This window comes from Cydia pomonella, chromosome 28, assembly GCF_033807575.1.
Source record: "Cydia pomonella isolate Wapato2018A chromosome 28, ilCydPomo1, whole genome shotgun sequence".
NCBI lineage: Eukaryota > Metazoa > Arthropoda > Insecta > Lepidoptera > Tortricidae > Cydia > Cydia pomonella.
Genome location: NC_084730.1, coordinates 6,921,230 through 6,943,714, shown reverse-complemented (window position 1 = coordinate 6,943,714; position 22,485 = coordinate 6,921,230). Strand labels below are relative to the sequence as shown.

At 37.1% G+C, this 22,485-nt stretch overlaps 2 protein-coding genes across 3 annotated transcripts in view; one reads left to right on the top strand and one right to left on the bottom strand.

The window, feature by feature from the left end:
- The window catches only part of LOC133533035 (serine/arginine repetitive matrix protein 2-like), a 62,397-nt gene that overhangs the window by 2,131 nt on the left and 37,781 nt on the right, over positions 1-22,485 (bottom strand). The window contains exons 5-14 of one of the 2 annotated variants that reach the window (XM_061871947.1): positions 8,925-8,996; positions 7,582-7,671; positions 6,615-6,677; positions 4,613-4,723; positions 4,383-4,466; positions 2,564-2,590; positions 1,864-1,986; positions 1,165-1,317; positions 852-911; positions 336-776 (exon numbers count right to left, since the gene is read on the bottom strand). In XM_061871947.1, coding sequence (XP_061727931.1) covers positions 336-776; positions 852-911; positions 1,165-1,317; positions 1,864-1,986; positions 2,564-2,590; positions 4,383-4,466; positions 4,613-4,723; positions 6,615-6,677; positions 7,582-7,671; positions 8,925-8,996 — 1,224 coding nt within the window. The remainder of the gene's footprint in view (positions 1-335; positions 777-851; positions 912-1,164; positions 1,318-1,863; positions 1,987-2,563; positions 2,591-4,382; positions 4,467-4,612; positions 4,724-6,614; positions 6,678-7,581; positions 7,672-8,924; positions 8,997-22,485) is intronic. The other variant, XM_061871948.1, reaches the window with a different exon arrangement.
- The window catches only part of LOC133533037 (putative fatty acyl-CoA reductase CG5065), a 72,726-nt gene continuing 64,570 nt past the window's right edge, over positions 14,330-22,485 (top strand). Inside the window, exon 1 of the mRNA XM_061871952.1 lies at positions 14,330-14,533. The gene's annotated coding sequence lies outside the window, so the exon portion shown is untranslated. The remainder of the gene's footprint in view (positions 14,534-22,485) is intronic.

Sequence of the window (22,485 nt, the reverse complement as noted above, 5' to 3'; positions counted from 1 at the left end):
TATGCAAATACTTAAATACATATAAAATATCCATGACTCAGAAACAAATATCAGTGCTCTTCACACAAATAAATGCCCGTACCGGGATTCGAACCCAGGATCATAGCTAAGTAGGCAGCGATTTTAATAGCATAGCCTGTGCAAGTGTTAAGTAAACGTCATAGTTTCATAGAAGTTTGACGTTTAAAATAACACTAGCACTGTCCGGGCTGTCAAAATCGCTGCCAACTTATCTCGGCCCGACTCTAGTAGTATCGGATACCAAGACCCCGCTGCTCTCTGCATATGATTTAAAAATAATAAATAGCTTTCCATTACATAAACCAGAAGATTACCTTCGTCAGCCATTTCATATATTGGCATATCTTCCTCTGGCACCGGATCAGGCGGTAACGGTCTCCTGTTAAGTTTTGGCAACAGCCGATTTTGAATTGGCGACTTTTGGACTTTTTGTTTCACAGGGGCCAACCTTGGGGCCTGTTGTGTTTCTGTTGAGACAGGCGGCCACTTTTGAGAAGCGTTTGATAATGTTGGCTGCGGTTTTTTCACTAAAGGAGGTTTCATTGGTGATGTTACAGGTTCTATGGCAGGTTTAGCAGTTTTTAAATTTGCTTCTATCTTTGGTAGAATTAGTTTCATTTGATTTTGTTGAACAGGTTTGGCAGCAATTGGTGGTTGTCTTGGTTGAATTGGTTTTGTGGGTTGGACAGGTTTTGTTTGGAGTTTTGGTGGATTTTTCTTTTCTATAATAGCATTCGGGGAAGATGTTGCTGTATCTGAAAATAGGCACAAAGTCGATTAGCTAAATGAAAAGTATTTAGAATTCTAAAGACCAAATAAAGTAAAAATACCTTTTCCAATATTCCTGTTCTTGAAAACGTTTTTCAACTCTGACATTGGAGATTCATTAGCTGTAATAAAAAAATGTCATTTCTTGTTGTTTTGATCAAATACTCTGCCTTTTCAGGCAAATGCTTGGCATATTTTAGACTATCGGTTTTCGATAAGTCTGAATGTTAAATGCCTGAATTAAGTGCCTAATAGACTATGGACAATAAACACTAAACACTTTTGCTTGAAAACGCCATGCAATTGTTTACACTCCGACATGTCCATATGCGACATGTGAGATATGTGCGACATGTCAACTGCGATATGTCTTACCAGTATTCTTAGGTATGGTGCCGGATTTAAAGGCGTGTGCGGAAGAAGCAGCGTGAGTGGAAGCGGGCTCGGGCGCGGGCGTGGTTTTGGCCGGTCGCTTCAGAGAGCCGGGGAGGCTTTCTTCATTTATCTGCTTTGGTGGACGTGGTGGTGCTATGGAATTTAAAAAAATGAAAATGACAACATAAACAATTAGCTGATAATCATAAAAACAAGATTGGGGTTTTCCCGTGGGCTCATAAGGATCATTTAGGCGTATTTTAGACTTGGAGAATCATGAATTTTGAGAACTATTGTCGAACACTTATGGTTTTTATTTCGCTCTTTCATGACACTAAACATTTCCCTTAAGATTTAATAGAAAAATGCGAAATAAACTAGGAAGTTGGCTCTGTAATTCTATTGTAAGTTCTAGATATATATAGCACTGTTGGTTTTCCCATATACAAAAAAAAAGTAATGGCTTTCTAATAAATAAGCTTATTACTACCTTTTCTTGGAACTCTGTACACTGGTGGAGGCAGCTCCTTCTTCATGCTCCTGAGATTGCTGGAGCCGGAAGACGCCATGCGTGACAGCTATTTACCAGCACACAGGGACGAGGTAAAAGTCAGGTAAGGCCAAGTGTGATTTGTAGACGGATAGTTTGAAGCAGGCCCGTGGAACGCTCTAAACAGGAATAACCTCCAAATAATCTACCTTTCTTAGAAATCTGTACGGGTGGTGGGGGTAGCTCCCTCTTCTTGCTTCGTAAGTTGCTGGAGCCGGTGATGGAGAGCCTCAAGTTTGTAGCTATGGATGCTATGCGTGACTGCTTTTTACCTGCACACGAGGACGAGATTGGAATCAGGAAGGCCGAGTATAATTGTAAACATTAATAATAAAGAAGCCTAAAGGCAATTGCAAAAAAAAAATACAATGTCAAGGATCTCTGATTGCTCAGAAGTTAATTGATTCCATTGTGTTACGATAATCAAGCCATTTCTATTTAAGTTACGAGTATATGCATGAAAGTGTATAAGCGTGTGCTTATATACTTGCGTGTGCGCATAGACTTATATGTGTACGAATTAAGTACAATATATTTAAGTATATTACAATTAAATTCCCATGGTTAATTTTCGTAACCCAAATTAATCAATACTTGAGACTAATCACTGCTTCTTAACTACGCTTAATTATGTACATTTTTTTACAAGTTTTTTATTTAGTTTCATCTGTCCCGTTGTCTGTCTGTGTCTGTCGGTCTGTAATCAAATCTACCACTCATGCCCAATACATAACCATACTAGATTCATGGTACCTGAGAATATTTCGTTTTATATTTGATAACAATTCGGTAGGTAACCAAGGGTTACGAAACGGGAAATTATAGTAAGCTGTTGTTTAGATTACTTACGTGGAATAGCATCGGCAGATTCCATTTCTGAAAAAAGAAATTGTAAATGTCACTGTTGACAGATGACAGATCATAACCATATATGTAGCCGCGGTTTCGTCAGTTTGTTTCACATACTAAATGAGACTTACCGCAAACGCGTACGCCGCGTTTCGAAATCGAATAATTACACTAGGGGCTCTGAGCGACCATTTTTACATGTTGACATGACTTACTTCAAATTAGGTCGGGAAATACAACGTATATATCCGGTGCGATGTGTGAAGATGATATGTAAATTAATTTCATACAGCCTTACACACTGTGCCTGTAAAGTAACCTTCATTTGTTTTTCAACGTCAAATTTTGTCACAACGTCTCGGCATTCAACCATCAATTATTAGTAGTAGATTCGTAAATTGTTTTTAGCCGTGTAAACCTAGGTACGAATAAAACAATTTGACTGTTTCTTATTTTTTTATTAAATTGCTGCAAGTTTGAGAAAAGCACTATACAAATCTCGGCGAGAAACGGGGCTGCCGGCCGCGTATCCCTATTCGGCCTCGCTACGCTTGGTCGTCTATTATCTACTTAGCCTGCATCCCTTCGTTTCCCGGCCTCTACACTATTAAATATTACTGACCTCTCTCGGCCTCTGTAGGTACTATTGTTTTTAGCAAATGTTTGCTCTTCCCATTTCTTATTGGAGTGTTTCCATTTACCAAACGAACGATGTCTTGCTCAGAACTGTTCCGACCACGAAGTGGAAACGCGGCTTTACAAGATAAAGTTCGATTCAACCTTTAGATTTTTAAAAGGATAGGCAACGCGCATACTTTTTTTTATATACTACGTCGGTGGAAAACAAGCATACGGCGCGCCTGATGGTAAGCAGTATCCGTAGCCTATGTACGCCTGCAACTCCAGAGGAGTTACATGCGCTTTGCCGACCCTAACCCCTCCCCCCCCCCCCTTCCCCCCTCCCGCTCGTTGAGCTCTGGCTACCTTACTTACCGGGAGGAGGAAGGGTCTAGTGTTATTTGGCTGCGGTTTTCTGCGGTATTCATAGAATACGTAACGTTTTAACATTTGTTTGCACGTGGTCGTTGCTCTGTAGAGTGTGGGCCAGCTCCAATTCCATTCTGGGTACTGTAGCGGGCCGATACGACTCACCGATAAAATGGCCATGACTTGACTATGTCATGACCATTGACATGTATATCGAAGGACGGGTCTTACGGACAATAAGAATGGGGCCAGTACAGCGGTGTCACGCACACGAATTCGAGCCAATCGTGCAGTCTAACGCGCGAATGGTCGATGAGTTCGCATCACGCGCGCGATTGGTCGCAACTAGTTGCGTTAGGCTGCACGATTGGGTCGAATTCGTGAGTGACACCACTGAACTAGCACTATTCTTAGTGCCCGCCAGGCCCGTCCTTATATTTGTCAATGGTCATGGTCGTGACCGCGATAGTAAGTAAGTAAGTAAGTAAGTAAGTAAGTGAGTAAGTAAGTAAGTAAATATTCTTTATTGCACCAACAATTATACATTTTACATACATGTAAAACTACAAATGAATTTTAAAGGAAAATAGAACCAGGTAACAACAGGCGGTCTTATCGCTAAAAAGCGATCTCTTCGAGACAACCTTTAGGTAGCAGGAAATTTAGAACTCATACAAAAGTCAAAAAGACAAAAGTCATAGGTGATTGTTATTGTTATAGATGCTGTTTCGCTTTCTGTTTTTGTTCCCCTAGTTTTTAATTATCCATTATGGGCGATTGTTGTTTTTTAAATAAATAAATTGAATTGAATTATATGAAAATGAGTATTTACCATGAGGTAGGGGTAATGGAGGGCGGTCTCTGATGCTACGTATGCTTGCTTCGCTTTCAACGGCTGCTGCCAACTCACAGGGCTCTGAAAACAGACATTAGTTTAGTACTGATACGCTAAGCTCGAGCTTACATAATAATTTATAATCCCTTCATTTAAAATGCCATTTTTTGTTCAATTTTTTCCTTACATGGCGACCCTGTGTACTCATACAGTAAATAATTACGTACTGTTGTAGTTTCCATTGACGACCACCAACTCGTAGATATGGCTGTCTCTGTCACACTCTGGAACCGGAATTGGGTCTTTGCTCCTCTTGCACGGTGGAGCGCTGTATCTTGCTAAACAAAGACTACATTTTTAACACATTCACAGGCCGTTGAGTGACGTAACTGAAGAGCCTCATGATATGGCACCACGTCTGTAGCCGATGATTTTTATGGCTCCTCTACATGATGGCCCAGCGTAGGCCAGTCCTAGGGACGCATTTATGCGTTAGAGGGAGCAAGTGATATTGCTATCTCATTTCACCGCATAACTGCGTCCCTTGGACTGGCCTACGCTGGGCCATCGTGTAGAGGAGCCCTTACTTTGAAAAAAACCGCTATCCTGTCCTCAGACGGTAAGTTTTCATAGGAATATAATGAAGACAAGTATCTTGGTAGCACTTATGGCTGTGTATTTCTGATTGACTGACATCTCTCTCTATTCACTCATGAACAATATAGTCTACAGATTTACTGAGTGCAATGAGTGATATATATCACTGTGAGCGAAAGATTTAAAATCAATAAATCAATGTGTATAGTGTTTTTAAATATGACCACTATGTAAATCTGTATGCGCTATTAGATAGTAAATGAATCAATATAAGTAAAATTTTAGCTATTAAGATATGTTTGGTGTATTATGTGATTGTGTGATACTAATCTTTAATAAGAATAATTGTAAAATCTTCGCTGGTCTCAGGTGTTGTCGAGGTGATAAATAATAGTGGACTGTAGTATAGACGCTGGTTTACTTCAAAAAATACAAGAATACAAAAAGTGGCAAACTGAACAGTCGTTGGGAATTGGATAACAACCGTAAGTTTTTGAAAGCTCTGTAAACTGTCAAAGTTTTGAATATAAAATTGCCATGCTAGAATTTGAACAGAGATTCGAAACATTATTGAATTTATACATTTGAATGAATATTTTAATTACAAAATATGCAAACTGAATATAATTAACTATGAGATTATTTGATAACATGAAATTAAAATTATATAAAAATTTACAAAGATGATTTTTATTACACTCCGTAATTAGTTGCGTTACAACGAACAAGGATCAAAAATGGGTGCATTTTTGAACGTTTCGTAACAATAATAAAGAATAAAGAATCTTGTGCCGATTTAGGCACATCAAAAGGCTTTCTAATAGGGTCACAGCATAGTGTTCAGAGTGACTTATCGACGTTAATGCATCACCAGTACAAGGCCATGACGGATGCTGCGGCACGACACGGCTGAGGACGTAACGGCTATTGACAAGATACCGTATCGCGAGCCTCTTCAATGTGTGAAAATGTATACCAACTGAGCTGTCAATATGTGGCACAACTTTTATAGATAATGCAACGTGGCAGTCCGTCCATAGACGGGAAAATATCTTGTATGGGATTTACCTGGGCCACAGCAGGCAATTTCGAGAATGGCGCTGTGTCCGTGAACGTGTTAATAATGAAAAAAATCACTGCCTGTGCTGACACTTAAACTCGCGCCTCTGGCTTACTTTATATGCACCTTAGTGTAAGGCCTGAGTGGACGCTCGAGGGCGGGGCGTGCGGCGTCCATGTTAAACAAATGCAAACGTATAGGAGCGGCTCACATCACTTGTGAGCCCGACGCCACGCTGCACGCTCCGCTTCGAGCGTCCACTCAGGCCTTACACTTAGGAGGGTACTTCCATTATTTTTTTATTGCTTTTTCGTCAGATCGTGGTGTCAGTGTGAGAATCGCTTTAAGTGCACAGTATGTCCCGTCTTTAACTATAATAATTCAGCCTAAATACGTCCCATTGCTGAGCACAGGCCTCTTCTCATTCGCGAAAGGGTTTGGGCTATAGTCCCCACGCTGGCCCAATGCGGGTTGGAGACTTCACATACACCTTTGAATTTCTGCGCGGATGTATGCAGGTTTGCTCACGATGATTTCCTTCACCGAACTAATTAAATATATATCATATTTACCTCGGTCACCTCTTTCAAATGTACCTCTGGGTGTCATCTCGTCGATCCTTCGCTGTGGCCGGGCTGTAAAACATGCATAGTAGATTGTTAACCAAGGGATAAAAGGTACCCATTTCTGTCAAGGTAGTTTGGCCAATAGTCCGAGACTGAAATGATACCTTTCAACCGAGTTAAACAGTCTACTTTTCATTTCGAAAACGAGGAAACTTTAGTAGTATTTCTTTCAATTATTAATTTAGGTAAGAATATCGTTATTTATGGAATAGGGAGTTAATTATCAGAATAGAAATTGTACAACAAATCCATTTAATACCAAACTTTTAATTACTTATCGTAAAAAAAGAGAAAAAGCGTAATACTTAGAAAGTACAGTGCTCTAGAGCAGAAACGTATAATTTTTTGCACACTATTTAGAACAACAAATGTGGTGTGCTATTATAGTATTTTCATTTCTCATGCTCTGAAAGTGGGTCGTTCTTGTTCTAAGAAGTGTGCAGAAAATGATACGTTTCTGAACTAGACCATATATTTTACTTAGGTAGTTCATTTTTTCTTTTTTTTACGATAAGCAATTAAAATTTGGTTTTAAATTGATTTTCAGTGCAATTTCTATTCTGATATTTAACTTCTCATTCCATAAATAACAATAGTTTTACCTAAATTTAAAATACCCTCAAGAAATACTATAAAAGTTTATACTCAGTAATGATTTTTAATGCACAAGAATTTTATTTCACTCGTATTCGATATGAAAAATAGAGTGTTTAACTTACCATTTCAGTCTCGGACTATTGGCGCTCTCACTGCGTTCGAGCGCCTAACTACCTTGACACAAATGGGTTCCTTTCATTCCTTGGTTAACATTCTACTATTCCACGCCGATAGAGGCAGAATGTGACGCACTTATTATAATTTGGCCATCTTTGTACCATATTCTAAGAAATAAACATTTGTAACATGTACTAACCTTTTTTTCTGAAGTAGCACAGAGCTATGGTTTGCCCGATAATGATTAAAAGTACGATGATACCTACTCCTCCGATGATGTACCATAAGTCTGTAAAATAAATATTAAAACGTAAAAAAAACTTCTTTAAAGGAAAGTCCGTTTTGCGACGATAAATATACGACATGAAAGGAAATTAGGATAGTCGTATTTTTTTAAATCTGCCGTGTACCTTTTTGTATAAATAACATAATTTAGCAAGGAGCAAGTACCAGATCATCGTGAAGTTAGCAACCGAAGATAACCTGACCAAATAAAGAAGTCAAGATTTATAACTCTCACAAAACAGTAAAATATAAGATTTCAAGGTCAAAACTTCAGAAAAGTCATTATTTTCTTTTTAAAGTTTGTCCCTAACCTTGAAATCGTAGGCAGCTTGATTTAAGCTGCTAACTTCACACTCGTAAGTACCAGGGCCTCATGAGCTCAAGAGAAAGTGTCGTTGACCAGTCAGCCGGGCACGTACTGCGCGTATGAAGGTATCGCGGCTGCTCGCGTATTTTAGCTGTATACTTTTGCTTTGTTTACCTATATGATTCTATTAGTTTAAAGTATTATTTTTCTTGACTCGTAGAAAAAGTATTGTATACAATAGTGATATAATCAAGTTTTTCAATCTCGTACCCAATAAGGCCATTCAGCAAGCTTCGTACTCGACTGAAAAGCTCTCCATTATAATACGATTCTATATAATACAGGGTGGCCAAATAAGAAGTATACATTTTGTTTTTAAATTTTAACTGTATTAAGTTCAAAAATTATTAACTATTGTTTTAAAAATATATTCTTCAGGGTTGGCAAATTCATGCGAAACATAATGTCTGACATATGTCCACCTCTAACAGCAGGCAAATGTAAGCCCTTATCATCCCAATGTTCAGCATCTATTCGCACATTTTTTGCATTATCTTAGTACATTTGTGTCGAATAGTTGGTTTTAACTGTTTAAATTTCATCAGCTCGTTAGCATAGACACGTAATTTTAGAAAGCCCCACAGAAATAAGTCAAGAGCTGCAAAATTTGGGGAATTTGGGTGCCAATCACTGTCACTTTTTTTCAAAATTAATCGAGCAAACAACGTGTTTTAAACAACAGAAACATTTGAGATAAAATTGCTTGCTGCTAGTGGTAGACATTTGGCAGAAATTGTCTTCCGTATACAATTGCCAACCCTGAATAATATATTTATGAAAAAAATATTTAATAAAATTTCCACTTAATGTAATTAAAATTCAAAAACAAAGTGTATCATTCTTATTTGTCCACCCTGTAATATATTATTACAACTCTGTAAAAAACTTACTAGGATTATTGATATCCATGACTGGTTTATTCTCTAAAGTGACTGGAGATGGCGTTGTAGACACATCTGATTCTGAAAAGATAGTAAATAACAATGAAAACGGATTAACGAGTAATATATATTCCAACGTTTCGATTCTTTTTACCAAGTTCCATAAATTTTAACCTATTCCTTCACCCCGTAGTATATGCCAAGACCGTCCCCTTTGTAACCAAGTAACCAAGCATGGTATTTTAAAGACCCACGCTAAACTGGTCGCGTAATATGAGTACGTTCCCGAAGAAGGTTTGGCTATAATAGTACAGAAAACAATACCGAGAACATTTCATGGGAAGCTTGCAATTTTTGAAAATTCTGTCATATTACTAAATCTGTACATCAGAACTGTACTGTATTAATTAATAATTATGATTTCACATCACGTATTATCGTAATGTTTTTATTTATTCTGCAAACAAGCATACGGCACGCCTGATGGTAAGCAGTTGCCGTAGCTTATGGACGCCTGCGACTCCAGAGATGTTACATGCTCGTTGCCGACCCTAAGAGTCCACAACCTCGGTCTAGCAACCTTACTCACCGGCAGGAACACAACACTTAGTCTAGGGTCTAGTGTTATTTGGCTGCGGTGGAGGTAATTCCCCAGTTGGGCTCTGCTCTAGATCTGGAATGACATCCGCTGTGCTGTGCCACACAGCTCACATCTCAGTATGCTGGTATAATATAACACCGTTTACGAGCAAGTGTAATTTAAAACAAATAACTATTATGCAGTTGACCGTAATACTTCCTATGACAGGATAAAAACATGTACCAACGGTTTTCCTGATGTCATTTGTACAAATTGATGTAAACAATGAAATTGTGTCCTTTAAAATATGTAGTAAACTTTAATGGCATTTTATTTACAACAACAATATACATAATGGATATATACAGAGGATTACTATAACTAGCTTATATCTAAAATAGGCCCTTGAGGCATTGTATCAAAGATGCTGGCGGCATTTCCGCATAGTATTGCAATACTGATACGTTGTGTGACGAAGCCGCCAGCTCTTCGGTTACCAGTTATGTCAACCAGACGCCTCGCTGTTTCTGCAAAAAACTGGTGCACGCTGGGACCCCATGGACCTAGAGTTTCAACGCCAAATGTTACAAAATGGTACTCTTTTTCAAGGCTCTTATATTAAGTAAACTAGACTGGATTTATTATTTCAATAACAAAAATTAAACAAACTTATTAAGTACTCAAGGTAAAAAATGTGGCCGTCAATCCGCAAGGTGCCCAGAAGGCTGGCCGTATTTCCCCGCTGTATGGCGATACTTATACGCTGTGCGAAATAGTGGCCAGCCCTCTGGTCGTCCGAGGTCTCTATTAGGCGTGCCGACAAATCTTTATACTCGTATAGCCAACGCGATCTTGGCCCCCATGGCCCCAAGGTTTCAGCGCCTAGCGCCGCAAACACTCGTGTTTCGTAGTGCGGCATATTTGCGGCGCTTGAGGCTTTCAATCGAGGAATTTTTCTCACCACACCAGCGCGAGAAAAATACTAATTATGATATACAAAAAACTTAAACCATATCGAATCCAAATGAACGTAATAAAAATGTATCATTCAAAATCATCATTTGAAAATCAATTCTACCAGCTAACATAAAGGAAACAACTCAAAATTTGCATCTAATTACTTTGTCCCACATGTGGATAAAATGTAACTTTCTCATTCGTTTTTGAACAATAGGGTTGTTTCCAATTTTTTGAAACGCTTGTATTACGTTCTATATTAACTAAAAGTTGCCCTAAAATTCAACTTTTATACTAAAAACGGCTTTAAAATGTTAAATTAACAAAATATATATTGACAGATGCTTTGGCGCCCAAAACGCTCTTTGAAAATTGTGTGACGTCACAGTTTACGGTTTGACACATAACTACATACACACGTAAAAGATACGAACTGTCAACTGACATTTGTCATTTGTTGTTTATCGCCTAACTGTCAACAGTGTCAATCCGAGAGTTGTGACGTCATCAGAATCTTCATAGACGTTTCGAGCTTGGTGACGTGTGCCAAAAGATATTTTAAATTCAATATTTACAAAAATATGATCATTACAGGTCCCCTAAAAGTAGTTTAACATGTTCTTATAATCCAAAAGAATTTATTGGGATACAATTCTGCCCTAAGATTTGTAGATGGAAACAACCCTATTAAGAGGGCCTTCAGGGCGCCCAGAGTGGACTCTAGACTGGTGTACAATGGTGTCCAAGCTCTGAACAAGCTTGGAAGACAAAATAGAGTGCAACTGGTATGGATTCCAGGGCACGAGGGATTCATAGGCAATGAAAATGCAGATGAACTTGCCAGAGCCGGATCCGCAAGAAACCACATAGGTCCGGAACCATTCGTGGGGCTCTCACAGGGAACCATTATAACGGCTATCAAAGACCACACTAGGACCAGACACCAAAAATAATGGGACAGTCTGACGGGTCTAAAGCACTCAAAGCTCTTCATACAAGAAGTATACTCCGGTTGGAGCAAAAAGCTATGGAAACTTAGCAGGAGACAACTCCAAATTATAACAGGGGTGTTTACGGGCCATTATGGGGTCAAAGGGGTTTTGGCCAGGATGGAACACTCTGACAACACCGATTGTCGAATGTGTGGTGAAGAGGAAGAGACAGTAACACACCTAATGTGTGAATGTCACGCCCTCGCCAGACAAAGACTGAAGGACTTTGGAGCAGGCTATCTGGAACCAAAGGAATTCAAAAGGCTACCCATAAGCTCCATCATCCGACACATGGAAATGGTCAAAAAGGCTCTTGAGTAGCTAATGGGTCTTTCCTTAGGGGGCAACTACACAAAAGATCCCTATGGGTCGAAGTGTATCCGCAAGGGCCCCCGGTAATTAGAAGATAAGATAAGATAAGATAAGAGGCCCTTTGCCAGTTTGGTGTGGTGAAAATAATATTATAATGCAAGCAGAGCGCTGCCAGTAGCAGGGATCGGAATCGGTTTCTTGCAAAAACATCGAAATAACCATATATTTCGGTTTATTTTATACTCTAAATGTAGGACTCAGTTGTGTTTTCAGATAACGACTTCGTAATATTAGATTGCCTATTTAGAAATGAAGTAATTAACGAAGAACGAAAAAATACCGTTTTCGTTCCCATACAAAAAATACCGGTTTCCGATCCCTGGCCAGTAGCACTTACAGCGTTCTGCTTTACCCAATGTTATGACGGATTAACACGAGACAGAAATAAACACGCGGTAAGAGGGAAGGAGGGAGGGAGTGAGGGGAGTACGTATTACGTCCATAAAAAAAGAGAAAACGTTTTTCCACTTTTAAATATTTTCCATTCTCCATGATGTTTTGTATGTTATTGAAACAATGAAAAACTAGGTTTATAAATAAATAAATAAATATTATAGGACATTATTACACAAATTGACTAAGTCCCACAGTAAGCTCAATAAGGCTTGTGTTGTAGGTACCTAGACAACGATATATATAAATAATTATAAATACTTAAATACATAGAAAACACCCATGACTCAGGAACAAATATCCATGCTCATCACACGAATAAATGCCCTTACCAGGATTTGAACCCGGGACCATCGGCTTCATAGGCAGGGTCACTACCCACGAGGCCAGACCGGTCCTCATCAGGTTTATAGTTTTCCTTTCTTTCAAAATTTACAATACAAAAAAAATGTTTTTTAAGCGAAACCTAGAATATATTATGCTGAACCGATCGATGTTAAAATCAAAGTGGTTTGTTAAGATTTAGTTACTGGAAACCGTTTTCTCCCGAAACGGAATTTCATAGAAGAAAAATAACCGTTATTTCGTTAGGACCGCAAAGCTATTCTTCCCTCTTAACTGTTGTTACAATGTTTTGGTATGCTTAGAGTAAAGTTGCCGCGTTTTGACAGTTTTTTACACACTTAATTAAAGAGATATCAAAAATGTGAAAAAAAGGGGATGGTAGTAGAACATGAAAGGAATCATTTGATCCAAGGCAACTTAAAACGCTGTAACTTGAGTTGCACCGTTTTACCATTTAACGGCGGTCAATAGGTACCAAATAATTTTGCCTAAGTTTTTTGTATTTTTGCGCTAGCAATATTGAGACTGCATGCGATCATGACTGGGCGACGCGAGAGTAAAACCCAAAATGTGAAATAATAAAAAAAAGTTATTCAATAATTATGTTATTAAATTTAAAGTTGTCTGTGTGGATATGTCTTTTAAATTCTGATAGTATTTTTTATTATTATTGATTTTTGAGAAAGTTCTTAAAATGAATGATTACATTAAGATTCACATCAAAAAAACATAAAAACGTATACTCGCACTTGGTCGGTTTTTAATATGAACTTCTCAATACAAACACTTTCTCAATTTTCCTCCTAGCAATAAAAATAAAATAAAAAATGTTAGGGCGACGCATACCAATTATAAACTTTTTAAATAACAATTTTATACACATCACAAAAACTACAAATAAATTTTCATTAATTTTTTTTGTACATACATCAATACTTACGGCCCGATTCGAAGAATGAGATACGATAACGATAAGTTCTGGTTTAGATAAGTTCTCATTTAGATATAGTTTTTATATCGTATAATTGACAGAAGCAGATCGATTCGGCCAACCAATGTCACTTTGACGTTAGAAATGTCGTAGATAGATCTTATTGGGATCACAGTGGAATCGAAATAAACGTAAATTTTGACATGTCGTTTAGTTCCAAGATCTTAAACGTGCTTGATCATTTTTCGAAACGGGCCGATAAGATATATAAACGCTTTCTCAGTTTTCTCCCCTATAGTAATCATGTGATGAATCATAGTTTGGCGCATATTACGAAATCTTGTTAAAGTACTAATTTTCTATATCGCACAAAAAATACAAATACATCTTCACACAGTTTTTTTTATAAATATATAATTAAAAAAAGCACAATAACAAATGAAAACCTACGATCAATTTTCCACGCCCCAATGATTTTGAATAACTCATAAAATAAATATAAAAAACAAGCGTAGATTAATGACCAAAGTAAAAAAAAACAAGTCTATAAATCAAAGATATTCTAATTCCATATTCGTTTGTTTTTAATATAACCCCGTCAATACAAACGCTTTCCCAATTTTTCCTCTAGCAATATATCACATTATTTACAGTTTGGGCGGCGCATATTACAAACTTTTGTTAAAATACTAACGTACAAAAACCACAAAAGTTACAAATGAATTCTCATTCAATTTTGTTTTTTATTACATACATCAATACAGTTTCCCAGTTTTTCTCCCCTAGCAATATATCACGTGATCCTTAGTTTGGGCGGCGCATGCGTCAACCCAGTACGGGCCCGGACAAGATGGCTACCGCAAGCGTTTCACCCAATTGATCATCTCAACCCGTCTCCCGACAATAACCAGTACAAAACCCAACTCCACAACACGAAAAGTTATTTTTAAATGTGCACAGTTAAATGCGCGGTTCGAAATAGCTACGCTACTTTCTAACCTATGAAAATTAAAATGGTTTTACAGTGAGTGTCCGCTGGATTTTTTCGGTAAGTCTAGTTTCTAGGTGTAGCCGGTTAATAGCAGTATGACCTAACGATTAATCATGCTAAATTAGTTCACATGTCAATATTTTATAGTTTTCATAAAATAGGCTGAGATAGGCGGTGTTCTTTAAGTGAAAAGGCTTGAAAATCTAAAAACCAGTTTTAAAAATATATTAATAATTGAAAAAACAAATGAACATCGTTTACGAACGTCGGAATTCGAAATTTAAAAAATACTGCGATATAATGATATAACCCTCGGAAAATCATGTAATAGGCAAGTTTTCCCTGATTTTTTGGTAATGTGTACCGTCTCACTCGCTCGTATGACTGTGTCTCGCTTTTGGGACTTTCCTCAATGGGCGGCGTACATGCGCATTAAAGGCCGGACCCTCTTAAATATTTTATCATCCTTTTTTGTAAGAATAGCGGCGTTTAACCTCATATAAACGATATTCCTTTTTTATATTAGACAGTACATTTTCTACGCCCAGAGAATATATATTTTTTTACTTTTTTAAAGAATTAAATAAGTTTAGACAATTGATTCAATACATTCGGTTGAATTATGTCAGACATTGGTTCAAGAACTCAGTATCTTTTCAGCTTTGCCTCTGTTCGGCCGAAGAAATTGCTTGGAAACATAAAAATAAAGTACATTAGCTTTGGAAAGTCAAAAATATCAATACAGTATGTATCTAAACGTAAAGCAGTTACTCAAACCCGTTAACTCATCAACTCATAACTGAGCAACTGATGTGGGACCAACCCTGAAATCGGGAAAAAGAGGTTGGTCCCATAGTAAAAGTTGTTTAAGTAATTGTTTTACGTTCAGGTATATACCGTATATAAACAAAAAATATGTTTATACTTTATTCTAGTAGGTATTATTTTGATTAGTATTAGTGCGTAACTTAAAGGTTATTTATTATATTAAAAATAAGGTGTTTTTTTATCATTTTTTTGTTTATTCAAACGAAAATAAATGTAGATTTCATGTATAAATATGTTACCGTAAAAAACCCGTTTTTTTCTAAAAACTTAAAGGTTATTTATTATATTAAAATGATGTACTTGTTGTTGTATTCAAACGAAAATAAATGTAGAGTTCATGTATAAATATGTTTTTTTGTAAAAAATCGTTTTTTGTAAAAACGCGTTTTTTTTCGTTAATTCTAGTTTCTAGTGTCGCCTCTTATTAATATTACGTTTTGGTGGGCAGTGCGAAAAAAACATTATTTTAAAATATGATTTTAATATTCTTGTATAATAGAAATGTCTTCGATATTTCTCATGTAATTATAAAATAAATAACTAAACTATAAAACTTAAAACAGATCTAAAAATAAATAATACTAATCTTAAAATAAAATACTAAAGACTATCCCAATTCATAATGAAATTAAATAATAACAAAATTTCAATATTAGAGTATGACGATGGTCTTAAGTAACACACATATGACATTAAAAAATAGTTTTTCATTTCTAATGCTCTGAAAGTGGGTCGTTGTTGTTCTACAGAGTGTGCAGAAAATGTTACTTTTCTGTTCTAGGGCACTGTCCTTCCTAAGTACGTTTTTTTTACGATAAGCAATTAAAAGGTTTAAATGGATTTGTTTTACAATTTCCATTCTGATATTTAACTTCCCCATTCCATAAACAACGATACTTTTACCTAAATTGTTATTTGAAAGTACCCTCAAGAAATACCATAAAAGTTAAAAGTTTATACATATTTTTTTAAATACACATATATTTTACTTTCCTTGCGTTCGAAATAAAAAAGTAGAATGTTCTCGAGTAAAAGGCACCTTTTCAGTCTCGGACTATTCGCGCTATCACTGCGTTCGAGGGTGCCTTTCATCCCATGTTTAACAATCTACTATTACGAGCAAGTGTGATGAAAAATCGATTGTGGAAATTAAAAAAAATCTTAGCGTAGATAGAGAATTTAAAGAATGTCGTAATGTTTTGTCCGTTAGGTGGCGCTTTAACATGTGCAGGATGAATCGTCACCAAATGGACATATATTTTGATGAAAAAATAAGACAGATATAATAAGACATATAATAAGTAGGTAAATTCAGATTCTTAATAATAGTCAAACATTCGAAAAGCTAACACTACTAAAAACAAGACCATTTATTTCATACGTTTTAAATGTTAATCTTTCGTGAAAAGTAATATAAAATGAATTTTTTAAAGTAATTATTACAATTAATAATGTAAACTAAATCTAAAATATGACTAAATTAAATCTCAAATAAAACTAAAATAAATCTAAAAATGGCCATTGTATGGCCATGTATTTTGACGCATAGTCAATGGTACCAAAGAAGAAGATTTCTAATATAGATTGTAGTTCTTTTTATTATGGAATATTTAAACGTGTTTTTCTCTTTAACTTGACTAGTTATAGGTACCTAAATTACCTACGCTAGTGTATGCCAAAAAACGTTGGCACCTGGAAACTATGTATAATTTATTTCTGGAGCAATTATTATGTAAGTGTGTAAACCATTGTTGTTATTGACATAATTATACGGAAAAACCTATTATTTATAGGAAAAACATTTTGGATTTCTATTAAAATGTGGTTGGCCAAGTATTATACAGATGGCGCTAGCATAGGTTTTATCTGTCATCAATCATCATAATTTTAGCCGAAAGACGTCCACTGCTGGACAAAGGCGTCCCCAAGGATCTCCACAACGAACGGCCATTCGCTGCCCTCAACCAACGGTTGCCCGCGACTTTAACCAGATCCTCGGTCTATCTAGTCTGGGGCCTTCCCACGCCTCGTCTTCCGGTAAGTGGTCGCCACTCGAGAACCTTTCTGCCCCAATGTGGCCCGCCCACTGTTAATATTAAGTCTGGCAATTCTCTGAGCTATGTCGACAACTTTGGTTCTCCTGCTGATCTCCTCATTTCTGATCGAAAAAAGACAAAAAGGTTGACTGGTAGAGAATGCCTCATGGCATTAAGTCCGCCTTTTGTACTATAAGGTTTTCTTTTCTGCAATAAAGATTAAATAAATAAATAAACGTAGAGGCATAGCTAATAGATATGATTAACATACGTATATGTACATCAAATTATGTAAAAATATTTTCCATAATGTCAATATACAGAGAGGAAAATGGGGACTACGTTTATATGGAGATACGGCCGTCCCCTTTCCGCTTAAGCGTGAAGAGTTAAGAGTCCCCGGCAAGCTTGGCCGAATGTCACCTTCCCATACAAACGGAGTTTCGTTCTCATTTTAAAACTACGTGTTGGATTATAATGAAACTTTGCACATACAATGACATGAGGTATACCTATGCCTATAATTACGTAGCTCCAACTTATAAGACAAAAGAGCAAAAACAAGTTTCCTATACGTGAGCGTAGATCTTTGAGACTGTTAAGTACACTTTACTCTTTTCTTTTCGACCCAAATACACCCGAATATCTAAGATCTAAATTTAATTTTGTTACTGCTCGCCCTGGTGGTGTTCTTCGTACCTCCCGTAGCCTTAAGCTTTCCATTCCCCCTCATCGCACCGGTTTCCTGACCAACTCCTATACTGTACAGGCGATACGCCTGTGGAACGACCTTCCACTCAATATCAGAAAAGCTCAAAGTAAATTCACTTTCAAGCGCATGTTGCGCAAGCATCTATCTGACAGAGGTAAGTAATGTTTCTCAGTAGGTACATGAATAATGTATATATGTAGATATTTATGTAAGTATATTATACAAAGTATATGTTTAAGTTTATGATTGAAATTATATTATATTCATTAGTAGGTATTTAATTTGTAAATAGAAGGTAGTGATATCTTATTCTCAAGTACAAAGCCTGCACCTAACAAAAGTCTCTTTTTGACCCAGTGGTTGACTGGTAGAGAATGCCTTAAGGCATTAAGTCCACCATTTGTACTTAATATTTTATGTGCAATAAAGTATAAATAAATAAGTTTGTATGAAAATCTTAAATTCGCTGTGTTTTTTTAACTATGGTATCTGAAGCTACATAAACTAATTACAGGCATAGATATACCTTATCCTATTGTAAGTACAAAGTTTGAAAGCAATCTAGCTAGTCGTTATAAAATGAAGGCATAAATACGTTTGTATAGAGAACCGAGCTTGCTCGGGAGCTACAAACAGATAGACTTTCACATTTATAACCATGTATCTTAGAACGGGCCTTACGGGCATTAGAATGGTGCTAGTGCAGTGGTGTCACTCATGAATTCGAGCCAATCGTGCAATTTAACGCAACTAGTTGCGACCAATCGCGCGCGTGATGCGAACTCATCAACCAATCGCGTTGTGGCGTTAGACTGCACGATTGGCTCGAATTCGTGTGCGTGACACCGCTGTACTGGCCCCATTCTTATTGCCTATTAGGCCCGTCCGATATATGTCTATGTTTATAACATTAAGTAGTAGCATAGATAAATAAGAAGTAATAGAGTGCTCACTCTATACATCAGTGTTGGTACCAAAATGCTTATTTTCGCAGTCGACATCTAGCATCGAGTAGCGGAACTATCAGTACTGCTACTCGACTCGACAATAGATATCGCGGCAAACAAAAAGTGTGTATTATAACCAGTAACCGGAACTCTATTTTCAACTCCTATGCTTGCTCTGGTTATAATATTAGCTGAAAATCGTTGAGTATTAGACTTGTTTGCTGCGATATCTATTGTCGATTAGCAGTACTGAGAGTTCCGCTAATCGATGCTAGATGTCGACTGCGAAAATAATAAGCATTTTGGTACCAAAACTGATGTATGGAGCACTCTATTACTTCTTATTTCTCTATGGTAGTAGGGATGGGGCCTACTATACCCGTATCGAACAAATAGTATCATATTTCATAGCAGGATATCCTCAATCAGGCCGATTTACGCATAGACAGTCCTAATTCAATTTATAATTCCGAAGGATTATCACTTGTCTGACGCTCACTAGTCGCCATCATATATATCGGAGCGGTCAAGGTGCTCAAAAATATGTAAACATGCACTCTAGCCTCGTAAGGCCCAAGGTCCTACCTATAGGACTTATTCAGTACGATGAAATTTAAATTGTATTCAATTAGGACAGAGTTGCATTTGTTTTGTTTCGTGTAATTTTCAAACAAAATAAAATCTACTGTATTCCGTGCACTATAGGTTCTAATTCCAGTGGCAAATTTTGGATTTTTCATTTCTATGGCTGGGCCTTAAGAGGCTAGTGCCTTGTGCCTTGACAATAGAGGCGTGTTCATATATTTGTGAACACCTCGGTCGCTTCGATATATCTGATGGCAACTTTACAAAATTATTGTGTTATATTGAGAGGGTAAAATGACGTTTTTGCTCTTAACAGGGAAGAACAGCTTTGCGATCTTATCGAAATAACACTTTTTCTATGAAATTCCATTTCGGGAGAAAACGGTTTCCAATCTTAACAAATCACTTTGATTTTGATGTCGATCGTTTCAGCATAATATTAAAATTATTATTAAAAGAACAATATAGTGTAAAAAACTTTTTAACAAAAAAATAAAACCGACTTCAAAAATTACCAAAAGCGCCATACATGTACCTATAACATTTGAAGAGTTCCGTCGATTTCTCCAAGATCCCATCATCAGACCCCGACTTGGTACCAACGGGACCATCACGGAGTTATACCAGTTCGATAAAAAAAAATTTTGAAAATCGGTTCACGATTCTCGGAGATACAAAAAAATACAAATTGAGAACCTCCTCCTTTTATGAAGTCGGTTAAAAATGGGGTAAGTAGGGACGTAATCGAAGTTCAAGCCTGGATTAAAGAGTATATTTATATAAATAAGTGTTCCAGATGTATGAATTTTAGTTTGTCAATGATAATTTGTTATTTCATTTCATAACTTTAGAGATAAACACGAAATAGTAGGAAATCCCAGCTCACCTCGTAGTTGGGGTGACGAGGGATTTCCTACTAAGGTGAGTTTTGAACATTATAATAGCTTGATTTTTTTTATGGTAGAGGAGACAAACGAGCAGACGGATCACCTGATGGTAAGCGATTACCGCCGCCCATGGACACCTGCAACACAATAGGGGTTGTATTTGTTATTAGCAGTAGCCTGTAAAAACCAACTCACCCCTCTGTCATCCCTCCTCACCCCATTCATAACCCAACTGCCCTCGTAATCCCTACTTTACGGTACATCATCATCATCATCGCGTTCTCCCGGAATTTTGCCAGGACTCATGGGAGCCTGGGGTCGTGGTTATGTGTGTGTGGTGGTCAAGAATCCTGGGTTGTGCTTCTTTGTGACATTCAAGATGTAAAAAACCCTACTCATAGTGTTGTGTTCCTGCCGGTACAAAAGTAACTCTTATGGTGCGACTCTGTCCGTCCGTCCGTCTATCTGTTACATCGCTAAATATCTGGAGAGCTACTTAAGCTATCGGTTTAAAATTTGGAATAGTTCAGAACAACGTTAACCAGAAGCATTGAAAGTATTGTTTTTATTAACTGGAAAATGCCCAATATGAAGAGGGGCAAATTTTCAAAGGTGTTTCAACGAGGGGGGGGTTTAGGGTCGGCAATGCGCATGTAACTCCTCTGGAGTTGCAGACGTACATAGGCTACGGAGACTGCTTACCATCAGGCGGGCCGTATGCTTGTTTGCCACCGACGTAGTATATAAAAAAAAAATGTGGGGATTTGTTTAAGAGCATATTTGGAATCGTATTATTATTAGGAAAAAGTACAAGATCTTTTTTTTTACTGCGATAGAAAAAAAAAACTTTGTGAAAAATTTTTTTTCTTCTCATACAAGATATTCAACGTGATCGTTTTAAGCGGGAGCGATTCCAACTGTTAGTGTTAAATGAATGAAAATGTTTGATAAATATAAATAAGAATGTTTATTTGAGTAACAAATAAATTCTCATCTTAAAGGTCGGCAACGGACTTACAACGCCTCTGGTGTTGCAGGTGTCCATGGGCGGCGGTAATCGCTTACCATCAGGTAATCCGTCTGCTCGTTTGCCTCCTCTACCATAAAAAAAATAGAATTAAAATAATATAATGGCTGGAATTTCCTAGTAGACGAATGTATACATCTGTGTCAGGAAACCCCGCTCTTCCGTTCGATGTTTACAATAGCTGTTTCCGAAATAAACTAGGTACATATTTGCAAATTGTATTTCATACTTAGTATATAATGACAATTTCACATTACATGCGTAAATTATCTGATCAAATCCGACGAGCGTGTATGAGGAATGCCATGAAAGTGAAGGAAGCGAAAGAGGTATGTCAGGATCGTAGCAAGTGGAAATCCGTGGTCTCTGCCTACCCCTCCGGGAAATGAGCGTGATTATATGTATGTATGTATGTATCCGTAAATTCAATAATACAGAGCGAAATATTGGTATATGGTTACAAGCACTTGTGACCCGAAATGGTTAACCACCTCTAATGGTGACCATTTTGAGGCCGGATAACAAGCGTAGGTCAGTGACCCCAAATTGCCAACGGGACCCTAAAATAGTGAGTGACCCAGATTCTAGCCCAATCAATGAGGTCTTCGGAATAGATGTGACCTAAATTAGCAGTGTGCCAAAAAAGAAATATCAAAAATGGCAAAGTTAGGATGGTATGTTTTCGGTATTACGGTACTTAGTTTCGATTTCTACGATAGTTCGGATGGAATGTTTTCGGTATTTCGGTACTTAGTTTCGATTTCTACGAAAGTTCGGATGGAATGTTTTCGGTATTTAGGTACTTAGTTTCGATTTCTACGACAGTTCGGATGGAATGTTTTCGGTATTTCGGTACTTAGTTTCGATTTCCACGAAAGTTCGGATGGAGTGTTTTCGGTATTTCGGTACTTAGTTTCGATTTCTATGACACTAGAAATAGACGGCAATGAATGACGTAAATGTTAGATTAAACAGGCAACCGTTAAG